Source organism: Sarcophilus harrisii, chromosome 2 (assembly GCF_902635505.1).
Source record: "Sarcophilus harrisii chromosome 2, mSarHar1.11, whole genome shotgun sequence".
Classification (NCBI taxonomy): Eukaryota; Metazoa; Chordata; class Mammalia; order Dasyuromorphia; family Dasyuridae; genus Sarcophilus; species Sarcophilus harrisii.
In genome coordinates, this window is record NC_045427.1 from 483,345,667 (window position 1) to 483,369,956 (window position 24,290).

Sequence of the window (24,290 nt, forward strand, 5' to 3'; positions counted from 1 at the left end):
TTCTCATTGCCTATGGTATTTAGGTGAACACTAGCTAACCACTTGCCAGGGATACTGTAAAAAGGATACCTTCTTTAGATTAGGTTTTTTAGCTCAGATGTTGTCCTAAATAGTCTGTGTCTGTGAAGACACTTTTCATCTGTAAAGACTCATCTTACATTATATTCATATTTTTTCTTTCCTTTTTTGCTGCTTTCTCCTTCAGAACAAGGTATGGATCCTATTTCTCTTTTTCTTTTCCTTCCTTCCTTCTGCCCTTTATCTCTCTTTCCTTCCTTTTTTCTTCCTTTTTTTTATAGGAAGAATGATCAGACACTTGAGAGCTCAAATGACTGATGATACCACATTGTACACACAGCAAAAAAAAGAAAGTGAATGACATTTTAAGCACAGAGCAAAAATACAATTCTGAGAAATTGCTAGCAACTTGACAAATAGAGTGTGCTCTGTAACTTCTGTGCCATCTTGTTTTCCTCTTTGAGCTAATTTAGCCTCAAATATTAGCTGCCTGATATATAACGTTCCAATGCAGCAAACTGAATACCTTTGACTTTACTACTGAAATAAGAGTGAATATTTTAAAAATGCTCTTCCTAATGATTACACAGGGAGACATGTTTGTAAAGTGAATGAAGAGCTGATCTCAAAGGAAAGAAGATTTGGGTTCAAGTCTTGCCTCTGAAACATAATGGATTTTGGGACTTTTTCTGTGTCCCAGATAAGTGGTTCTCAAACCTTTTAGTCTCAGCATTCCTTTACACTCTTAAAAATTACTGAGGACTTCAAAGAGCTTTTGTCTGTCTAGAATATATCTACTGATATTTACCATATTTGAAATCAAAACTGATAAAATTTGAAAAAAATTACTTAATTTAAAATAAAAACCTATTCCACATGAACATAATGTATTTTTATGAAAAATAACTATATTTTCAAAAACAAAAATATTGAGTAGAAGAATGACAATGTTTCACATATTTTTACAAATCTCTCTGCTGTCTAGCTTAACAAAGACTACTGGATGAGTCTCATATCTGCTTGAATCTGCTGTGACACTTGCACCACACTTTGAAAATCATTGTTCCTGATAACCCTTTTAATTAAGATCACTTAAATAGTAAAGCAAACGTTCATTTGTACTGGTACAATTAAAGTATTGGTTCAGACCAAAAATAAAGTTTAAAAATGCTAAAGTATTTAAATCTATCTTTCCTAAACATATCATGTGTTTTATAATAAACAGCTCACTTCTCTTAAAAGTATTTACAAGTACTTTTTCTCAATAATAGCTCCATGAGGGAGGAATTGTGAATACCCGTCTACTTTACCTCAGATGAGGACATTGACTCCACCAATCTAAAAGCAGAACCAGAATTCAAGCATAGGACATCTGACTTAAAGACCAGAGTCACTTTCCATTGGACCATGTTAGTTTTTGTGTAAAAGTCAAAAAGGAGATTTGAAGGTCTATTTAATGTTTTTTCTAGACTAACTCTGAGCTGTCATTCCTTCTCGCACTGTTCATTTTATCAAAAAAAAAAAAAAAAAAAAAAAAAAAAAAAAGGAAATGGGAAGATTTCAAGTTGTTAAAATTAAATCATTTTGTAAATGTCTTCATGATTCTCTCCTTGGGGACAAGGGTGTCTAACAAAAAGGGAATGGAGACAGGGTGTTATAAATATCCAGTTAATGATAGTGCTCCAGCCAGGTTATTTCCTGGCAGAATCAATGGAGCACAATTCACCAAGAAGTGCATACTCCGTACAACTCCCCAGTAGCAGCCCCATTTCCATACCTATTTCCTACAGGTCTGCCTTGAAAATCAAACCTTGTTGAAAGCTGCCCATGTCTAGGCCACCTCTCTCTTTCCCTTCCTCTCTGCCTGCTTAAGTCATACAGGAGATGATCTGGTTTCCTAGGACATGACACCAGAGCACTGTTCCAATTTCACCAGTGCATGCCATGGTCCTTTTTATCTACAAATCAATTCTTGAGAGATGTGGTTCCTTATACCGCTTTGATCTTAATTGAGGAAACTTTGTGAATCCCTGGCAATATAGGGCTGGTTGGATTAGCAATTACATACAACTGAAATGTTTCTCTTAACCAATGCTGTTTAATAAATTTCACAGGGCTTTTTGACACAAATGCTATCATGATAACAAAAGGGGATTTTTCTATCCTGCCCACAGCTCAAGGTTTCTAAAAAAGCTAACAAACCAAGAACTAAAGCTTCTTTCTCACAGAGGATCAGAGCAGCAAGCGTTCAAAATAGAGAAGTGTATTTGGTGTGATTCAATGGTATCACAAGAATAGCTCTTAAGAGTTTCACTTCTAGATACAAACTGGCATTCTTTAAAAAGGCTAGAAACAAGGCAGTCAAAGGCAGGCTCAAAGTCTTTCAACATCAAGTGTGAACAAAGAACGATGAGGAAAGAAGGCTAACAGTGCTGGAAAATGTCTCAATTAGCATCAGCAATTGTATTTGGAATACTATTTTGAAAGCAGGATACCCTTATATCAGAAATAAACACATCCAGTTACAAAAAATTCCAACTCAAAATTAAAGGTAAAATGGGGGAAATCCTGTCTCAGTTTCTCCTCTATAATTAAATCTTGCCTTGGAGATAGGAGTCAGTTTAAATTGCTCTCTGAGGTAGTTTCCTTTTTGAAATTTGGTATGTTGTGAATTACTGGGAAAACTTAAAAATCTACAAATACCTGACAATATAAAAAGAATCCTTGGCCTGGAACAGGCAAACTAATAACTATGAATAATAGGATGGAACTGAGAAAGAACACATTTGGGTCAAATAAAAGGGAAAACTGCTGTTCTTTACAATAGTTGGAGCAGATGTGGTAGTTCTACACCCAAATATCCTTTTTTTCTTGATAAAACAAAAATTCTACCTCATGCTCTAGTCAAATCAGGTTTACTAAAGGGAAATTTAATTCTCAAAACATCAAATAGGATGTTATGAAGGCTTTAAAAAAATGAACATGGGCATGCCCCACATTTCATGCATGAAAAATCTGAATTTACAGCCGAGATAAATTAAATGATCATTTTGCTTTACAAAAAAATCCTCCAGGAATTTCCTTTAAGGAACCTTTTTTAGTGCATTTTAAAAATGATTTTTAAGACAACTTTTTCAGGAATATGGTTACATATATCTAAGTAATCAGAATATGAGGTATGATAACACAAACAAAAGCTACAGTCATAAGTTCTAGGAAGGTACTAATTTGGAAAATAATTCACCTGTCTAGAGGTGTAGAGTTTTTTTGTTTTTTGGATTTTTTGATGGGGAATGGAAGAGGAAATATGTGATGATAAATTACATTACTCATTTGGGGAGAAAAATTCCCCCACGCTTTTATAACCTTATAAAAAACAGATTACATTTAACAACTAAATGAGTTACTTCAAAAGTGGTGAGTCAGTTCAAAGGAACGTGCCAGCATTTCTCCTCCAACTGTTGACGAATACAACCTCATAACTGTACTTCATTTCTGTATTCAGTACTATTGTACTCCCTTATGGTACCAAGATATTAGCTTATAAGGTGTCCTGGCCTAAATAGGTCAACAGGGGAGGCTAAAAGCCAGATGGTCTCCGAAGTAAAGCAAACAAACAACCCTTCAGAGCTTTTCTTCAGACTCAAGCACTCCTGGAAACAGGACCTGACATCTCTCCATGACTTATAAACTTAACAATTTTCTAGCCTGAATTACTGTAAAGGTTAGAGGCCGATCCTGCATACTTCCTCACTGCCCCGCCCCCATTTTTATTTGTAGATGTCTTGACTTGGGGCTGGTGGGATGGGGTGTGAGGGTAAGTACATCTCAGAACACCTTTTTTATGTATAAAATGATGCAGAGATCAGGTTTCTTAGATTTCTCTACTTCAAGCCCTAGTTTGTCTTCCAAGCTCCAACTGTGCATCAAAATTAGCCATTAGATATTTTGAACTGGATGTGTCATAGATTCTCAAATTCAACATGGTGGTAAAAGAACTCGATTACCTTTCCTCTGACAACTCATCCCTCTTTTGAACCTCAAACTTCAGTGTTCTCGTAAAGAGAACTATCACCTTGAGATGTCATCCTTGACTCTTTACCCTATATATTCAAGTACTTGTTAAATCCTGTTTCTTTCTTGACAGCACTATCCTTTCCCTTATTTGCACTCAGTCCATCATAATTTCTTGCTTGACTATTTCTTTTTTTTAAAAAAATAATAGCTTTTCATTTGATAAAATCCAACATCCATTCCTATTAAAAACACTTGAGAGTATAGGAATAAATGGACTTTTCCTTAAAATAATCAGCAGCATCTATTTAAAACCATCAGTAAGCATCATATGTAATGGAGACAAACTGCAACCATTCCCAATAAGATCTGGAGTGAAACAAGGTTGCCCACTATCACCGTTACTATTTAATATTGTATTAGAAACACTAGCTATAGTAATAAGAGCTGAGAAAGAGATTAAAGGAATAAGAATAGGCAATGAGGAAGCCAAATTATCACTCTTTGCCGATGACATGATGGTATACTTAGAGAACCCCAGAGATTCTGCTAAAAAGTTATTAGAAATAATCCACAACTTTAGCAAAGTTGCTGGTTATAAAATAAACCCACATAAGTCATCAGCATTCTTATATATCACTAACAAAATCCAACAGTCAGAGTTACAAAGAGAAATTCCATTTAAAGTAACTACTGATAATATAAAATATTTAGGAATCTATCTGCCAAGGGAAAATCAGAAACTTTATGAGGCAAAATTACAGACCACTTTTAACACAAATTAAGTCTGATCTAACCAATTGGAAAAATATTAAATGCTCTTGGATAGGGCGAGCAAATATAATAAAGATGACAATAAAAAAATAATAGCTTTTAATTTTTCAAAATATATGCAAAGATAGTTTTCAACATTTATCCTAGCAAAACCTTGAGTTTCAAATTTTTGTTCCTCCATCCCCTCTTTCCCCCTCCCCTAAACAGCAAGTAATCCAATATAGGTTAAACATCTGACTATTTCAATAGCCTCTTATTTAGTCCATCCTCTGAGATGTCAGAGTTGTCAAACTCAATGGCATCCTGTAAAACTACCAAATACAATCAAAACCAGATTAAAATATAACTGGATTAAAAAAATTAACCAGATTAAAATATAACTTTAACAAAATAAATAAAAATACAACAAAGCACAGATAATGTTTATTTGTGGTTTTCTAAGTCAATATATAGCCACAGGGATCCCGTTTCTATTTGAACTTGACACCAGTGATCTGTATAACTGCTAAAGTGATTTTCCTAAAGTGCAGGTCTAACCTTATCATAACACTGAGTCAATCAACTCCACCGGTTCCCTAGAACTTCTAGAATTAAATAGGAAATCCTTTAGTTGGTATTTAAAGCTCTTGACAATTTTCTCTCAGGGCTTGTTATCCATGATGCCCACCCCTCTATGCACTCCAGAGTGTAGCTTGATGTTTCTCACATAGGACAATCTATCTCCTATCTCCAGGCTTTGTACTCATTGTCTCCCATGTCAGAAATGTTCTGTTCTTACTTCTACCTCTTGGGATCCCTAGTTTCATCTAAGACTCAGCTTAAGTATCATCTTCTGCCTGAAGCCTTTCCTGGTTGTTGGTGCCTCCTCTTCCAAGGTTACCTATTTGCTTTGTATGTGATATGTATGCATGTATATATGTACACACATACACACATGGTATAGTCTTCATCAGAATATAAGATCCTTGAAGAAGGGATCATTTTCCCTTATCTTTACATCCCCAACACTTCACACCATGCCTGCTAAATTGGGGGCACTTAAATGCCTGTCAACTGAGGACAATTTTGACAAAAACATGTTTCTTTTTGTATCAACTACTTCATAAGTCATACCTAAGACTATGTTAGGTAGAGCAGAGAAATAATATGTTTAAGTGTTCATAACTCTGTGGAAAATCAGGTTGGTAAAAATATAAATTTTCATGTTCAGAAACTCAGTCTAACTCCTGAGCTTGGTAACTTCTTACTTTTTATTTTATTATTTTCTTTATCAATTTCAAAAATAACTATAAATGTATTACTTTGTATTTTTTTTAAAACAGCTTCCAAGTAGCTTTTTTTTTTTTTCTAAAATAGTCTTTGATCAAAAGCACTGAAAATCTGGCCTAAAAAAATACTTCTAATTAAGAGCATTTCTAAATGCTTAGAAGGGCTAGTGACTAATGCCTATTTTAAACCATCCTTTGGGATGAGAATGAGAAGAATACATTGCTCCAAAGGTGAGTTCAATTAGCTGTGTATCCCTCAAACATGACAACTCAATAGGGTCTCATTAGAAAGAAAGCTACTTGGGAGCTGTTAAAGCAAAGAATTTTATGGCCTAGAATGTTAGAATTGGAATAGACTTCAAAACAACCTCTATTAGGGCTGGAAGAGGTATTAGAACAGAGAATGTCAGAACTGAAAGAGATCTGAAAATCTGCAATGTCAGAATTGAAAGGTGCCTTGGAACACAGAATGTCAGAACTAGAAGGGACCTTAGAACATAGAATGTTACAACTAGAAGAGACCTTAGAACATAGAATGTTACAGCTGGAAGGGACCTTAGAATATAGAATGTTACAGCTGGAAGGGATCTTAGAATATAGAATATTAGAGCTGGAAGGGACTTTAGAACATATGTTACAGCTGGAAGGGACTTTAGAAAATAAAATATTAGAGCTGGAAGGGACCTTAGAACATAGAATGTTACAGCTGGAAGGGACCTTAGAATACAGAATTTTACAGCTGGAAGAGACCTTAGAATATAGTGTTAAAAGCTGGAATATACCTTACAGGACATGGGGTCTAATCTCAATCCTTCTCCCAAATGCAAGCCTTTTTTTCTATAGAGTTCCTGATAAACTGTCACAGTCTCTGTTTGAATATTTCCTATTATGAGGAGCTCATAATACATCACATTGGATAGCTCTAATTGTTAGAAAAATCTTCCTTTTATTGAGGGAGAAACTGCCTCTCAAAATCTGTAGGGCTGAGTTCTAGTTTTTCCTTTGGAGCTACTGGGAAGGGAGTCATGTTGATGCATCTTTCAGGAAATCTGTCAACAGGGCTAACCATTTAAAAAGAATGCAAGACTGAAGTTGGTTTCCAGACTAGTCAAATGCTCAAAAGAAAGATTAAGCCTCCAGACTTTGTCCTGTTCCCAAGTAGAAGACTTAAGGCAATGTCCCTGCAGGGGAACGAATTTAGTTTTTCCTACCAAAAATTGACAAAAAGCCCTTTCCAGAAAATGAAGAGGTGACGGGTGACATATTGTTTCTCAGAACACCTCTCATCAGATTTTGTTCAGGAAATAAAACAAGCCCAGTCAGACATGCAGCGTGAAAGTTAGCTATAAATTTAATACAATGCTCAATTAAGGTGGGTTGCTTCTGGCAAGTTCCTAAACTGCCAGGATGAAGGAGTATTCATTGTTAAAGTTACCAGATATCCTTTTCCTAAGAGAATTAAGTAAATAACCAGCCAGGACAGCTCATTCAGCCCTGAGCTGATGTAAGAGATTAAAATGTATTAATGTCACAAATAAGTCCTTTATGCTTTAGGTGCCCCTAAGCCTTCTGTTAGTTCATAGAGTATGCACAAACATGGCAATTTCCTTTTGTCCCATGTCCCATCACCGAATGTTAGCATGACATCTGGAGCACAGTACCTTCACTCCATCCAAAACAGCTTTGATGACTTCTTTCACAGTTGTCACCATCTCTTTATCTTCCGAGTTCACACCTTCCAGCATCACTTGATCTGACCAACGAATGAGATTGGCTAGACTCTGATACACCCGGCTGTAGCAAGAGGAGATGGCTGAGCTGGAGGAGAGAGAATGAATCCAGGATTGATAAAGTAAGCGAGAACATGATCTGATGCTTTAAGAAATCCTACCATCAAATGAGCTGTTGAAAAATAGAATATAATTCCAACAGTGTTGGATTTTCCCTGTTGCATCAATGGTCAATATTTGCAAAGTGTCTCTCTTAATCTTCTTCCACAAAAAGTATTATTTACTTAATCAGTCATATTCTATACCAAAACTTCTTAAACTGTGGGTTGTAACCCCATATGGGGTCAAGTAAATTATGATTTATTATTAGCAAATGCTTGATTTGTACACTTATTTTAAATACCCATATACCTGGTTTTGTGTAAAAATTTCTTGAGTGAAAAAGGGTTGGCAGTGGAAAAAGTTTTAAAAAGCCCTAGTTTATACTACCATACCACCTTTGTGAATTGTGACCTCAAGTCATGAGGCTCATGACATTTTCATAACAGGTTCTTTGGAAAGAGCACTCATGAACTCTTAGTACATTTGTAATTTATTAGAATTTCTTCCATAGTAAGGTGTGAGTAAAATGTTCATATTCTTAGTTCTTTTATTCCATTGTGATTTCTCTCTCACAGGCCAAACCTTAATCAAATCATCCCAAAAATAATAAATTTACAGATCTATGATTTTTGCTGGGGGAGGGGTCATGAGGAGTGGATCAAAGTCCAAAGCCGTGAGGTCATTTGCTCTAGCACAAGTTTAAGAAAACAGAAGCTTTGGTTATTCTGAGGTTGCCTTAATGGCTATGCAGCAGTAGCCAAGAAAAAGATATTTTCATAATGTTGCCATGTACTTTAGAATCACTTTTCAGTTAACTTTCATTTATGCTTCCTTGGAAGGCCAAGACCAATTTTTTCTTCATTCAGTGCATTAAGCATTACCAATGAACACTGGGGAGTGGAAGAGGGGGTATGTTGTTTAATGAATATACTTTTCTTCCTTTGTGGGGGCAGGTTGGGGAGGTAGGGGAGAGAATAGGGGAGAGAATGAGATAATCATGTAAGAATAAAATACCCTATTTGGGGGAAGAAAATTCATTGTTTCAAAGCAGAATGAAAATGGAAGTGCTTAGCAAAAACACTCCTATGACAAGGCCTTGGAAATCAGATAAGGAAAAAAAATCGTTCAAGTGCAAGTCTCAAAGGAAAATTACATTTTTTCCCCTTAACCCATCATCCAGTTCTGTCCGTGCATGTTCAAACAAGAGATGAGTAAGACTAAAATGCAAGCTCCTTTCAAGTTCCATTAGAAACAGAAAAATGTCTACAGAACAAGACAAACTCCTCACTGATTAGCTTCAAGAAACCATGGTACAAAGGACCAGCTGTGAGTCCAGGACTGGTAACTTTGGAGAATGGAATGAAATAAGGGCATATTAATGTTCACAGTATCCTAAGCAGAAAGAATTTGAGAGTCAGAGGCAGTAAATTTGGGGTCAAATCTTGGATCTGCCATTTAAAATCTGTGGGACTTTGTAGAAGTCATTTCCCCTCCCTGGATGTCAGTTTTCCCATCTGTAAAATGAAAGGTATAAGTGACGGGATCTCTAAGGTCCTTTACAGGTCTAGAACCTACAATCCTTCTTTGAAAACTTCATTAGGTTCTCAAGAGTGTTCCCATAATGAGGAGATATTGCTTAAAAAGGAATTCCCCCAAAGTAACTCTGGTAGGCTGGTTAGTCTTCCATGGAAGTAAAAATCAAAAAGCCCACTTTATACAACTTATTTCTATCTCCTCATGGTGGTAATGTTTACCTAGAAGCACAAAAGGAATTCCATAATTATACTGCTTTCTAGCACAAAGCACTCCCTCCCCTCATCTTTTATGCACTAGCTCGTAAGTACAATAATATTCCTCTTAGGTTTGCTGTCAGAAAAGGAAGGAGAGGGGCAGGTAGTATGAAAATGCTGCCTGGTGGGTCAGTCAACTCCCAGTTTCTGAGATGGAGGCAAGCAGTCTTGTACATGCCTGCAGCGATGCTGTTCAAACATGTCTTCTAAGACATCTGCTGATAACTCAGTGAAGGAGAATCATCTGTCATCATTCACAGAGCCTCCAGTACACAAATGTAATTATCTTTGGATCTCTCCCAGGGCCTAGTACAGTGCTTGGCATAAGCGGGCACTTCGTAGAGGCCAAATCTCTAGGGGCCTCAGAGACCCATTTCATTTCACAGATGAGAAATCTGGTCCAGGGTCACCTGGCTAGAGAGCAGCACAGCCAGGTTTTGATTCCAAGTCCCCTAACCCAGTGATCTTTCCATGACACCATGCTGCTTCTTAAATAAAGAACAAAACAGCACATGTGATGACTACCTGCCAAATTTAACTTGAGGACAAGGGTTGAACAAGGCTCCAAGATAAGCACTGATTTTCTGCTACATAAAAATCCCAACTGTCTCTTCTAAGATTAATTCCAACGAGCTTTTAGTCAATATGGGCCAGTTCAATGTGTAAATGGGCCAACTAACTGAAATCCTATGAAGGAAGCCTAGGGGGCAGATGGCTCCTTGGGAAATGCTAAGATACTCTTCTGCTTTTTCTTTCTCTGAAGAAAGAAAATATTCCCCTCACTGTCAGCTTCGGAAAGCAGCTCATAAAACCTTCAGTCTCAGGAGGCTTATACAAGTACAAAGCCATCTCAAGGAATCAAAATGAGGACGCGTTTATCCTCAACAGGTAATATAGCAGGAAAACAGGAAACCAGCAGGGAATCTGACAGTTGCTCAAGACCTATCTCATCCTGGTTTGCTTTCATTGAGGATTTTGTTAAAAAATAAAACAACAACAACAAAAAACTTTTCATGTATAATTGAACAAGAATTGGTTTTGTCCTGGACAAATCTATCACTTTATTCCTTAAGAGAGACATGCACTCTGGCAGCAACAAAACCAACTATAATTTCGTAAGCATTCCTTTTCTAATTCACCCTTCACATCAGGCCCAAAATAGTATTTCTAAACCATCTATTTGTTGATGCTAGCTACCCCTCACCTCCAAGATTTTTACTGACTACTGAATTGAGTTCGAACCCTTCTGTAGGCATTCAAAGATCTTCCTGATCTGATTACCAGCTTCTCTCTCCAGCCTCAACCTGTATCATTTGCTTCTACGTATCCTTTATACCAGTCAAACTGGACCCAGTCCCAAAACAAAAACGGTATTTTGATGCTTCTGGCCCTTTGTTCAAGTTGTTTCCTATCCCTGAAATGTCCTCCCCTTCTTTTCTTTGTTGAATTCTCATCCATTCTTTAAGCCCTATTTCAAATGCTATTTCTTCTAGGAAATCGTTTCTGATCCCCTAATTAATAACTATTTCCTTCCTTAAGCCTCATTTAGCACCTTGCTTCCATTTTTAAAATGAACTATTATATACTATAGTTAACTGTATTTGTGTTTCAAAAATCAGTAACTTAAATTTAAGAAATACTTTGAAATTTATAAAGCTTCTTACGATAACCTTGTGAAGCTGGTGTTACTGATGCTAACAACATTCTACATAGAAGAAAACAGACTCAGAGAGTGAAAAGTGGGATGCAGTGAACTGTCTTTTGGTAAGCTTTATGAGGGTATGGACCATCAATTATTCAAATAGCCCATAACTCCCAGAACCTAGAATAATAGTTTACATACAATAGGTGATTATGGAACGAAGGGAGTTGTTAGATTAGAGGGCCACAATATACATAAACTCCTGACAAAGCAGATGCAGTAGGAAAGACCAGTTTGCCTCTCTTAGGCTTCCAGATTTGCACACATAGCAGATGGAAACTCAAATTTGCAATAACCTAGAGTCTTTGGAAAGGTTAACAGAGTAGAAGAGAGGGTTAAGGACTCTCCTGCTTTATGTATCTTATGTGAACCACTATCTTATTATCTTCTTAAATACAGCTGAAAATCTAGATGTGTCCAGATCAGTTCAGTTACCGTGGACAGTTTAACAATTCAATTCCACAGATATTGAGTAAGTGTCTATTATGTGTGAGGTGAGGGGAACATGAGACGGGATTTTGACTAGATGCTTGCTGTGAGAGGGACAAAGAAAGTGCCATGTGGTAGGGAGTGCACTGCAGGTAGAGCCCAGAAACAGAAGACAACAGCAGAGTGAGTATGTGCCATGTGATGTCAGAACATGAGGAGGACACTGGTCATAATTGACAGGGAGAAAAGTGGGGAAGCTTCATGGAAAAAGAAACCTGAAAACTGATAATGATTTGATTCAAGATATGTTTTAGGGTTTTTTTTTGGGGGGAGGGATTATGATAATTATCTTTAAATATCTGAAAGACCATGCTGTGGATGAGGGATTAGCCTTGTTCACCTTGGCCCCAGAACACAGAAGAACAAGAACCATTGGAGAGAAGTTATAAAAGAGGCAAACTTTGGCTCAGAGAAATTGTTCTAATAATTGGAGCTATTCAAAAACAGAACAAGTTATCTCAAAAGGTAAGTTAAGTCTTCCATTATAGAAGATCTTCAAGCCAAGGCTGACCAGTCACTTTTTGGGGAGGAAAAGAAGAAGTAAGTCTTCAGGCAAGAGTTGGGTTAGATGCTTGGCCAGACCCCTTTCTTTTTTGGAAGTTTGTGATTCTAGGATGTGGCATCTAATCAGGGTCAAATTTTAACAGAGAAAGGGGAAAAGGGCTGGGAGTACATTTCATGTAGAACCCAGAAGCAAGAGATAATGGCATAATGAATATGGTGAGAAGGAAGCATTATAGGGTGAAAAACACTGAATTAGAGCTAAAAGGACCCAAGTTCTAATCAAACTCTTTAGCACTTGTGTGTACTTATACCAGACACTACCATCCCCTACCCCCACCCCGGATCTTAGTTTTACTGTATAATGAAAGGGCTGGACTAAATCAGAAGTGTTTAATCCAGATCCATGAAACTGATATAAGATATATGTGTATGTATGTGTGTGTGTGTATACCTACACCTACACCTATACATGTATATGTAACTTTATTTCAACATAACTGGTTTCCATTTTAATTCTATTACACATTTAAAAACATGATTCTTAAGAAGGAGGTCAATGGTACGAACACAGTTAAGAACCCTTGGGTGAGATGAGGGGAGATCTCTCAGTTATTCTAAGTTCAATGATCTTAGGCAATTAATCATCTGAGTAAATCAGAGAATAGGTGCAGGGGAGCCGGAAGCTACAAAAAATGAAAACACCAGTCAGATCCATACCACAGTAGCACCTGATTAATGACATTTTGAATTCTCTGTAACTGTTCTTATCCAGTTTGGACTTTCTGCAAAACCCCAAAGCAACTCACCTCTGCTGAATGCGAGGGTCTGTCTGCACTAGGGGCAGGATGGCCTCCAGGACCTTGCTGGCCGAACCTGGAAGCATTTCCAGTACCTTCTTGTCAATTGCCATTTTGTCCACAATGGTCTTAAAGTAGCGCAAGGCACTGACCACCTCTTTTTCTTTCTCTTCCAGCCAGCTGAGATTCTGAAACAGTGAGTTGAGGATGAGGAGGGGGGAAAAGAGAGAGATTAAAGGGAGCTGTTTGTGTTTCACTGAAGTTAGTCTGAGGCTGATGGAAAAAGGAAAAGCTCTCAGCCACAGAAAATCCTATCCATGTATGGGTAGTGGAGATATAGGTGTGTGTATGACTGCATGTATACATACATATACATACATAATACACATACATGGGTCTCTCTGTCTCTTTGTCACACACACACACACACACACACACACACACACACACACACACATCTGTCTTCCTCCAGGGAGCCAGAGGGTGCCTGGACATAGAATATTTATATATTTCTTCCTGAATTCCCTTCCTGGCTTCTCAAACACTTATTAGCTTGTAGCCTTGAAAAGTCACTCACTGCCTCCTTCTTAGATTCCCCATTAACCCCATACAGAGAGCACCACTAATCAAGGGGATTGTGACAACTAATTTGCTAATGGCCATAAGAAATTTAGAAAACCAACAGGAGGGCCCCATGAGGCACATATAGATAGGCTACAGATTACATAAGGAATATTCCTTCTAGGGTTCTCAAAGATTGGTGGACCTATCTAAGTTTAGGAAGATTAAAAACAAAATACTTTATCATAACTTTCCACTGGATACAAAACTACTTCCAAAAGGCTTGGATACATGTCATCTTAAAAACACATTAATCCTAAAGGACTTGGGAACCACCAAGAGTTGAGTGTTCTCTGGGTGAGAAGATGACAAGAATTATTCATTCAGGAGAAGCCGAAACAGTGGCTGTCAGGATCCAGGTTTCCTTGGCTCCCAGTAAAAGCCCTCTTACATCAGGGAGAAGAAAAGAATCCATTTTTGATTATCCACATTAACACAGGGCACCAAGTAGCTCCAAGCCATTTTCTCTTTGGGATTCAATAAGTCACATGTAGTCAGGCAGAGAAATGCAGACCCTTAGTAGCCAGTTTTTTTATACTCATCTCCATTCTCCCTCCCAATCTGGATCATTTGATTCTAGATCTAGAGCAGAAAGGACATAGGAAGGTCATCTAGACCAACTTTTTAATTTTACTGCTTAAATACTGAGGATAACAAGTAGCAAAGCCAGGATTTGAACCTGGGTCCCTCTGTCTCCAAATCCAAAAAATTTTCTACTATATCATGCTGTTTCCGATCTATCCCCTCTTAATAGTCTGTGATTGAGATGGAGGGTAGTGAAAAGGGAATGGTAGATGATAAACATTCACAAAATGGATAACCTATCCAAATAACAGAGATTACAATTAAAATTTAAACAAGGAAATGTGAAGGAAATGATATCCTGTGTCTTTCATGGGACTGGGTCCCTCCTTTGGGGGACTTCATTATGTAGATTCAACCAGTGAGACTGCTCAAAAGACAGGACACCCAAACACAAAAAGCAACACTGGATTATAAACCCACATCTCTGCCAATCAAAACTTATTAACCATTCCAGATGTAGCTTCTTTAAATAATTAAAAGGAAAGCAATGAAAAGTCTGTGCATACTACTTTTGTGAATCTGAAAACTAGCTTCTTGTTCCCAAAAGGGAAGAGACAAGGAAGGTTAGAGGAAGAATAAATCTTAAATCCAAAGCATTTTTATTAAGCACTTACTATGGACCAGGCAACGTATTAAGAACTAGGGGTACAAAGACAGGCAAAAAATAGTCTTAATCTCCAAGGAAATAGTTCTCAGTCTAATGGGAGAGACAACATGGAAATGACAAGTGACATATAAAGGATAAGTTGGAAGTAATCTCATAGGGAGGGCAATAGTATCCAGCATGACTGGGAAAGACTTCTTTGAGGTGAGATCCGAAAAAAGTCAGGGAAACCAGGAGGGGAGATGAGGAGAAAGAGATGTTCAGATATAGTAGACAGCCAAGGAAAATGCCCATTGTCAGGAGACACAGAGTTTTGTTTGAGGAGATTGAGGAGAACACAGAGTACTTGGAAAGGAGTAAAGTCTGAGAAGGCTGGAAGGGTAGGAAAGGAACAGGGTGAAAGACTAAAAGCTAAGCAAAGGACTGCCTATTTGATCTTAGAGGCCACTGGAAGCCTCTAGGGTTAATTACTGCAGTCAGCTCAGGTCTGCACTTTAAGAAGATCCCTTTGATAGCCCAGTGAAGGATAGACTTCAAGGAGGGGAAAAGGACATAGGCAAGAGTTGTTAGGAAGGTATAACTAACAGGGTTTGGCCACAGATTTTTAAATGGGGATTGGGAGAGTGAAGGGCTGAGGATGGCACCCAGGTCGTAAACTTGGGTGAACAGGATTATAGTGGTATCCTCAATAATGATAAGGAAATTAAAAGAGAAGAGAAGTTTGGAGGGGATGTAGAGCTAATTTTAGACATATTGAGTTTAAAATGTCTATGAAACATCCAGTTCAAGATTCCAAAAGACATTGGAGATTTGAGACCAGACAACAGAAGAGGATTGATAAACAGTCCATGAGATCATTTGCATAGAAATAATTCAATCCATGAGAGCTAATGAGATTATCAAGCAAAACAGCACAGAAGGAAAAGAGAAGAGGAGCCTTCATTTTGTCTGTGCACATAAAAAAGAGAATGTGTTTTCATTTGTGCAAAAATTTAAAAAAAGACAATTTTCAAAGACTGTAAAGTGAGATAGTTGGAATATAATAACCAATCTCTACACTCCCCTTGCAGTTCTCATTTCTATGGACCTACAAAATTCCTAGAGCTCTTGGAATATCTGTACAAGGTGGGATCAATGGTGACAGCTGAAAGAAAGAAAAAAGGATGTCCTGGAGAAATCTTTGTAAGCAGTTTTGCTATAGGCATGGAAACCCTTCCAAAGGCAATAGGTGATTCAGAATTCAGGGGAAGATTTCATGGCATGTCGGTGTTGGGGACCTGAAACTCTGTTGTTCTAAGATTCTCTGTTGAATCTGTCTGTTTAGGGAGGCAGCCTGAATTTCCTAAAAAAGGAGTTGACAGATTCAGGTTTCATATAGTAAATCTCCTACAAATTCTTCCAAAATTAACAGCATTCTTGGAAAATTCAGTCAGTAATCTTAGGCTGAGATAATTATTTACAAGAAGCCTAAGCAAGAAATAGGAATTCACTTCACTTAAAGATATATGCTCAGAACCCAAAGCAAGCCAGTCCAACTTTCTCACTGACACATGGGGCTTATAGCACCAGGCTCAAGGTACTGTCACTGACTCAAATTACCATGCAATGCTAGTGATTTCTACAAATGTGAATAAGGTCTGAGTCAGGAGTTAGCTCTCCTCTCCCCAAAATCACCCCTCTAAGAAATGTCCATAGGGATGGAAGGCAGAACTAAAGCACAATTAGGCAGAAGGAAAGATAGGAAAAAGTATGAAAAGTGAAAAGGAGATGAAAAAAGACAAAAGATTCAATTATTTAAAACTATGCTTTTAGGACTATAACCTTAGGCCTAGAAAAAACCTCAGGGAAAACCTAGTAATCTGACAAATGGGACTAAGAAAAGTGAGATCTACCTACAGTCACACTGAATTAGTATTGGGATTGACCCCAGGTCTCCTGACTCTCACTTCAGTGCTCTTTCGACATGATTACACAACTACTGCTCAGTTATTTTATCATATTTTGTCCAAGACAGGTTTAGATGAGCAGCTGATGACAGAAGCAGTCTCACTGAGGTCCTTAGATAGATCAATGCTATAATCAGTCAGCAAATATTTTTTGAAATCCTGCAGGGCTTCTTTTTACAAACTAGATAACCACTCACATCTGTATTTTATTAATCATCTGTATTTTTGCTGCCATTTTCCTAATTGGGTACCATTAGTATTCCCAATAATTGTGTCAATTACAAACGTTCAGAGTACTTATAGTATTTTTGGTCTCCATTTTCTATGGGGGAAGGCCAATCTGTAAAAAGTTAGAGTTATTATTAGGATAATTCTAAAAAAGTTTAGTTTTATTATTATCAAGAAAATATAAAAACCTGTGCTGAGCAATGAGATGCAATTTTAAAAATATGTACTGTAAAAAGGCCAAAACTAAATTTATGAAAATAGACTCCATTTCTGATACTTTGAAATCATTTAAGATTTTATTTTCTTAGTATTTTTTACCCCTTTAATAGATAATAATGCAAAGGTGAACTTCACCCATCTAAATGTTATAAATTCTAGAATCAGAATCAGACTTTGTTGGAACTAGAGGGTACCCTATAAAAGAGAAAAATCACCAAAATATTGGAGGAATAAGGATATTAGATAAATGATCCAAATGCTTAATCTGGCAGATAAGAAAATATAAATTCCTGTGGCTCCCTATTACCTCTGGGATCAAACATAAATCCTCTGTTTGGCTTTTAAAGCCCTTTATAACCTGGCCTCTTCTATCTTTCCAGTCTTCCCCATATTCTACAATTCAGGGGCACCAGCTTCTTAGCTCTTCCTTGAATGAGATTTCTCAACAACAAACATTTCCATTGACTGCCCATGATGGACAGAACAGCCTGTCTCCTTATCTCTTCTCTTCTGGCTTTCTTCAAGTTATAGCTAAATTTTTACCTAATTCAAGAAGACTTTTCCAGTCCTTCACCTTAGTGCTTTCTCTCTGGGAAAATTTACTCTTCACTATCTGTTTGTATACTCCATTAGACTGTGAACTCCTGGTGAGAAGGGACTGTGTTTTAAGGGGTGGGGAGGGGTGCTTTCTTTGTATCTTAGTACAGTACTTGACGTGTAAAAGGTACTTATAAATACTTACTGACGGCCCAGAGGCCAGTGGGTGAGGGCTGACTAGGCCAAGGTCACACATCAAATTCCCAATTTGTGCTCTTTCCATTATGTCTGTGATTAGCTCAGGCCATCAATATTTATCTCTCCAAATGGAGCTAGCTGGCATGTCCCATTACTGCTCAGTGCCAGGACACAGAACCCTCAGTCCTACTCCTGTTCATTTTCAGTAGAATGTAAGTTCCTTGAGGACACGGCCTGTTTTCCCTTTTTTGTCTTCCTATTCCCAGTGCCTAACAGAGCCTAGAACATGCCTGGACTGTACTGGAAGACTTAACCTCCTCATCTTTGGAGCTCTGTTTATTTTATTTCATTTTCCCCCTCTTATTTCATACTTTTAAATGTTTTAAAGCTTATAAATTTTTTATGGAATACTTAATATTTTCCATTGGAAAAGTTATGGAAACCCCATAGGTAAATATCAAAGTACACGAATGAATATTAAAATCTCAGAATAACAAAGAAATGTTAAACATCTTTTTGGCTTGGTCTAGGTTCCTATACCTACCTTTCCAGGAATGTCCTTATGTTCCCATTGTATTTGTGTGGACTTAGAAAAATGCCCTGTTATATTTTATTTACTCTGTCCAGCATAATTGCTCAAGAGCCTTATCATCTGATTATAGCTACTTACCCCTTAAAGAAGAATATTCACAAAGAAGGAATTAAACTGGGCCAAAGAACATTCCTTGAAACTTCAGGCTATCTTTCTGTATTCCCACTTTCATGAGTCATTCTGCACCTTGAGGAGTCTCTGTCTTTTTCTTTCTGCCTTCTTCCAAGCTCAGGCCATCTGCCAGGCTTTTTTTTTAGGATCCCCCACCAAGTAAATGACACTTTCACTTTAACATCTATCTTCCCTTTTTTCTTTTCTAGGCTATATACAAGAGTGGGGATGGGTGGGTGAGAGTGGGGAAGCAACAATAAAGAATTGGAAACAGCTTTGCATCCAAGATTCTCTGAGCAAAAAAAAAAAAAAAAAAAAAAAAAAAAGCTTCTATACATTCAAATGTATGTGAAAATACTCTCTGCAGTAAATTGGCAGATGATGATAAAAAGAACAGTATATACAGAAGAATATCCAGTATGCCCAGGCCCCTTTAAAGAGAGATTATTCCTTAAAAAAGCCAAAGGGTGCATGTGTCCTACTAATAAACCCAATAATATTTCAATGGGCTCCAGGCAAAGCTTGAACAAGGCTGTTAGTAAATCATTTGAAGCTGGGCTGTCTAGATTGATGCAATATGACATCTTTCGCTCTCCTCGGCATTCAATATTAAACTCTCCTTTAGGAGAGCTAGACAAGCTTTAATAAAAAATTACTGTTGTCCAGACTAAATTTCCTGGTTTATTACTCAACCATGGTCTTATAATCTGGATTTTAGATCAGCTCTTGCAAAATCCAAATATTTCATTTTCAATCCTAGGATCTCCCTTGCCATGGGGAAAGTTCATCTAAAAAAATTCACTCTATTATAAGACAATAAAACTTCCTCCATCTTACCCTCACCCTCACGGCCAAACATAGTTATCTAGTATTTCCTTAAGGTACTCTGTGAATTAAACACAAAAGGAAAAACAGTCACACTATAAAACTCCAGGTCAAGGCAAAAACACAAAGCACCAACATTTAAAGGCCAGTTGCATCACCACTGATGGTTATAAATCTAACTTTGACAGTCATTTGAGTTTGTTTCTTTTTAAGGTTTATTTTATTTTGGTCCTGATTCATTAAGCTTTTAAAAAAAAAAACTTATAATTTCAAGTCAATATGAAGATATTATGTTAATTATTTGCTGACCAGAGATGTGATCTTCAGTATAGCTCCAATATGATATCCAGTTTTCATTTCCTCTGGATAAGTCACCACAGATTAAAAAAAAAATTCACTAATTGGCCAACTTTTGGGGAATAAGTCACTCCACGTTGGAGTAGGCAGTCTTTGAAGAGCAGATAAAGTCTATTACTAGAACCTGGCTGAATGGCCTTTCCAATGCTACTAGAATTTTACTTTGCTGGCACATTGTGAATCCACTGCCTGTCCCCTTCACATCTTAATTCTTATTCTCTTAAGACTTATTCTCTGCTAGTAAAGTTCAAGGCCTTAAAAGATACATGCTCTTCCCTGAGTATAATCCATATCTTCCCTCCTCTCTTCTCTCCAGAATGTCCTACTCCCTTTTGAGCTATTCAGATAATTTTGGTTATTGGGATAACAGCTGTTAAGAGATAAAACATACCCACTTACCAGGAAGAGACTCCAAAGAGCACTTCACCCAACCCAACAATTGAAAGGGCTTCCAGAATGTTGCACATGGAATCATGGAGTACTGCCCAAGGACCACTGGGGCTGCCAGCTCCGTTTTATCTTAAGATAGCATCTGAGGCCCCTTGGAATGTTTCCTTAATGCTCTTTGAACCCACGGTCACCACCCAACCCCAAGAAAACAGAGAACCCAGTACATAAAGGTGAATAGGTTATCTTAATCCCCCCCAACAATGGGATCAGGGTTCACTGCAATCGAAGGCAACCCCAATTGTTCTTAATGTCACACTGACCTTCTGCCTCTGAGACCTGGGAACCACAGCACTGGTGGACATAAATTGTACTGCTTGGTGATCCAGATCCAAGGGAGGAGGGTAGCCCTCTGGTAGAAAATTGTCTGTGGCCTCCTGGAAGAGAGGAAACCTGGATTCCTACAGGGCTTGAAATGGCCATTTTAGGCTGGAGGGAGGGGTCAACAACATCAGCAGCTGTTTCAATACATCTGCTGGATTCTCCCTGTTGAGGTTACCAGCAACTGAGGACATCTTTGGCGAAGGTTCAAAGACTTTGCATTTTTAAAAGCACATCCTAAAGCCAAGAGATGATCTGGAAATCATAAACTCCATGGTGGTACATACGCACGCCAGGGAACGTGGGAAACCTTGGGGAGGGAAGGTGGTGGCACCGGAGGGGTGTGAACATGAGGCAAATTCCACAAAGAGCTGCTTAAATGTTCAAAGGATTACAAAGCTAGAAAAGGAGAATGGTTTTGGGCCAGCTGACCTTGCTTTTGATAAAAATTAAACACACTGGCCATCTGGATGGTTATAGTACTGCAACTCAGAAGGCCTCTCCTAAAATAATGAAATACTATGGAATAGGTGCAATAGAAGGAACATTTCCAGGGAATGCAATTTTAAAACAGCAGAAGCCCCTATCAATCCCAGCAGATAAAGGTGAGCAGGTAAAGACTAACCCAAGAGAAGATGCAGAGAAGCCCCATTTATCTACTTACTTTGTTCACAGGTTTCTCAAAAGTTTTCACAGGCACATCGGCTGGTTTTCCTTTCTTTGATGGTGTTCTCTTGATTTTGGGCGAGTGAAATTTGTCCATCAGCTTCATGGTGAAGGAGGAGAGATGAGAGCGCTGGGAATCTGAAAATAATCCCAGGTAGAAGCATTATGAGCGAGGATGGGAATGGACCAGGTCAAGCTTGCTGCTTGTGGCAATGAGCAATCTACCCAATAGAGAAGGACTCTCCAGCTTTTCTGACGCATCCAATTTCTTGGACAGAGAAAGGATCTACTGAGGGACATCTAAAAAATCTTAGTACCAGCAATCTCCTTGTCAGCTGGTTGCTTTGGGTTGTAGAATTAGGAGAGAAGGCAAAGAGTTTTGAGAAAAAGTTTCTAATAGATTGAGATCTTTTTAACTTTATAGGCTTGCAATGAACACAAGAAGGAAAAATATGTTAAAGTAGCTCAAAGAATGTTGGAGATGAACAAGGTCCTTAGAGGCTGTGCAGTCTAACCTCCTTGTTTTTTATAGACAAAAAAATTGAGACCTAGAGAGAGGAATGAGTATCCTCCAAGGTCACACAGCTAGGTAAGTGGCAGAACACCAAACCCATCTCTGGGTTTCTTGGCTCTCAGTTCAGTCCTTGGTTCTCCCAATTCAGAAATAAAAGAAGTTTCCTATTTAGGATCTCAGATGAGACAAGGTAACAGGTGAAATTGAATGAAAATCTGTGAATGGAGATGAAGAGAGGATTCTCTTCTCTCATTCTAATTCTAAAAGACAGTAGAAAGGAATTCTGTAACTTAGAAAAAAATAAATTATAAAAATTGAAATAAAACTTAAGTCAATTTACACAATAGAATTGGGCAAAAGACACAAAGTTCAAGTCCTTCTCATTAAGTTATCCTTTAGTTAGAAAGAGGGATGCCTTATCTAAGGTCCTGATAAGCTAATCTGGCCTTGGGAATTATCTAATAATGAGTGCCCTTTGGCTCAAAGGTAAGGAGTAGGCTAGACAGATTCATCCCTTTGAAATTTGTAACATATCCGTAAGAAATGACCAACAGGATGATTTCAGAAAGGCCTGGAGAGACTTACACGAACTGATGCTGAGTGAAATGAGCAGGACCAGGAGATCATTATATACTTCAACAACTACTATATGATGACCAGTTCTGATGGACCTGGCCATCCTCAGCAACGAGATCAACCAAATCATTTCCAATGGAGCAGTAATGAACTGAACCAGCTACGCCCAGAGAAAGAACTCTGGGAAATGACTAAAAACCATTACATTGAATTCCCAATCCCTATATTTTTGCCCACCTGCATTTTTGATTTCCTTCACAAGCTAATTGTACAATATTTCAGAGTCTGATTCTTTTTGTACAGCAAAATAACGGTTTGGTCATGTATACTTATTGTGTATCTAATTTATATTTTAATGTATTTAACATCTACTGGTCATCCTGCCATCTAGGGGAGGGGGTGGGGGGGTAAGAGGTGAAAAATTGGAACAAGAGTTTTGGCAATTGTTAATGCTGTAAAGTTACCCATGAATATAACCTGTAAATAAAAGGCTATTAAGTTAAAAAAAAATTTTGTAATATATAAGCACAACACTGCAAAAGCACCAAACCTCATACAGACTACATAGCTAGATCAATTCAGTCTTAATCACAGCTCTAAGAGAAAGGTTAATTTCCTTCTTTCTCAACACCACTAAAAAATATCCCTCACTAAAAAGACTTCTGAAAGGAATGGCTGGGGGTAGGAGGGCAAAACATCCTGGGGATCCTGTCTTTTTGAAATCACAAAAGCACAGAATTTAGGGATTAAAATGGATCTTCATGATCATCTAAACCAAATCCCCATTTTAGAAATGAGAAAATTGATGTTGTTAATAGGTTTTTGCTGACCCTTATTCCACTCCAACTATTTTTTAGTTGTCATAAAATCATTTTTTACAGCACAATAGTATTTCTTTACATTCATATACCATAGCTTGTTCAGCCATTCCCCAGTTGATGTGCATCTCCTCACTTTCCAATTCTTTGCCACCACAAAAAAGCTGCTATATTTTTATGCATATACATCCTTTCTTTTTTTCTAGTCTTGACTTCAAAGCCTTGTTAGAGCAAGTTTTAAGTCAGAATGTCTGCTGCTGTAAGTCACACTCAAGAGATTAATCTATTACTTTACCTGCCTTTTCCTGTACAGGACAGTGTTATGTGTTAGGTCTGGTGTTGGTCAATCACGTTTAATTCTCTGTGACCCCAATTGGTTTTGTTTTTTTGTTTTTGTTTTTGGCAAAAATGCTGGAATGGTTGGCCATTTCCTTTTCCAGCTCATTTTACAGATGAGGAAACTGAGGCAAACAGGGTTAAGTGATTTGCCCAGGGTCACACATCTAGGACGTGTCTGAGACTATTTTTCTTGCTCTTCATCCTCCCCCTCCTAGCATTAGCTAATGCTAGCTAATGTAGAAACTTTTTTTTTAATATCCATGTATAATGAATTTAGCATTTCTTGCCTTCTCAATGAGTAGGGAAAGAAAGAATCTGGAGCTGAAAATAAAAATAAAATTAAAAGCCCTTTAATAATCTGGCTCCATTCTGTTCTGTTTCTGGCTCTGTTCATCTTTCTAGAATGATTTCACATCATTCTTCCCTTCCACATTCTATTCTAGCCAAGTTGTATCACTTGCTATTCCTTTGCTTGCCATGTCATTTTCTCCAGACTTTTGCATGGGTTCCTGTCATGTTCTCTCCTCATTTTCTTTAGGAGGCTATACCTTGTCACAGTGCAAAGAGCACTGGCTCTTGAGTCAGAGGACTTGGACAA

At 37.8% G+C, this 24,290-nt stretch overlaps 1 protein-coding gene across 5 annotated transcripts in view; it reads right to left on the reverse strand.

Moving 5' to 3' along the window:
* Positions 1 to 24,290, reverse strand: part of RAPGEF1 (Rap guanine nucleotide exchange factor 1) — a 183,053-nt gene that overhangs the window by 76,244 nt on the left and 82,519 nt on the right. For 4 of the 5 annotated variants that reach the window (XM_031954875.1, XM_031954874.1, XM_031954877.1 and 1 more), the window contains exons 2-5: positions 21,444 to 21,583; positions 20,722 to 20,835; positions 13,198 to 13,376; positions 7,736 to 7,892 (exon numbers count right to left, since the gene is read on the reverse strand). In XM_031954875.1, coding sequence (XP_031810735.1) covers positions 7,736 to 7,892; positions 13,198 to 13,376; positions 20,722 to 20,835; positions 21,444 to 21,583 — 590 coding nt within the window. The remainder of the gene's footprint in view (positions 1 to 7,735; positions 7,893 to 13,197; positions 13,377 to 20,721; positions 20,836 to 21,443; positions 21,584 to 24,290) is intronic. The other variant, XM_031954876.1, reaches the window with a different exon arrangement.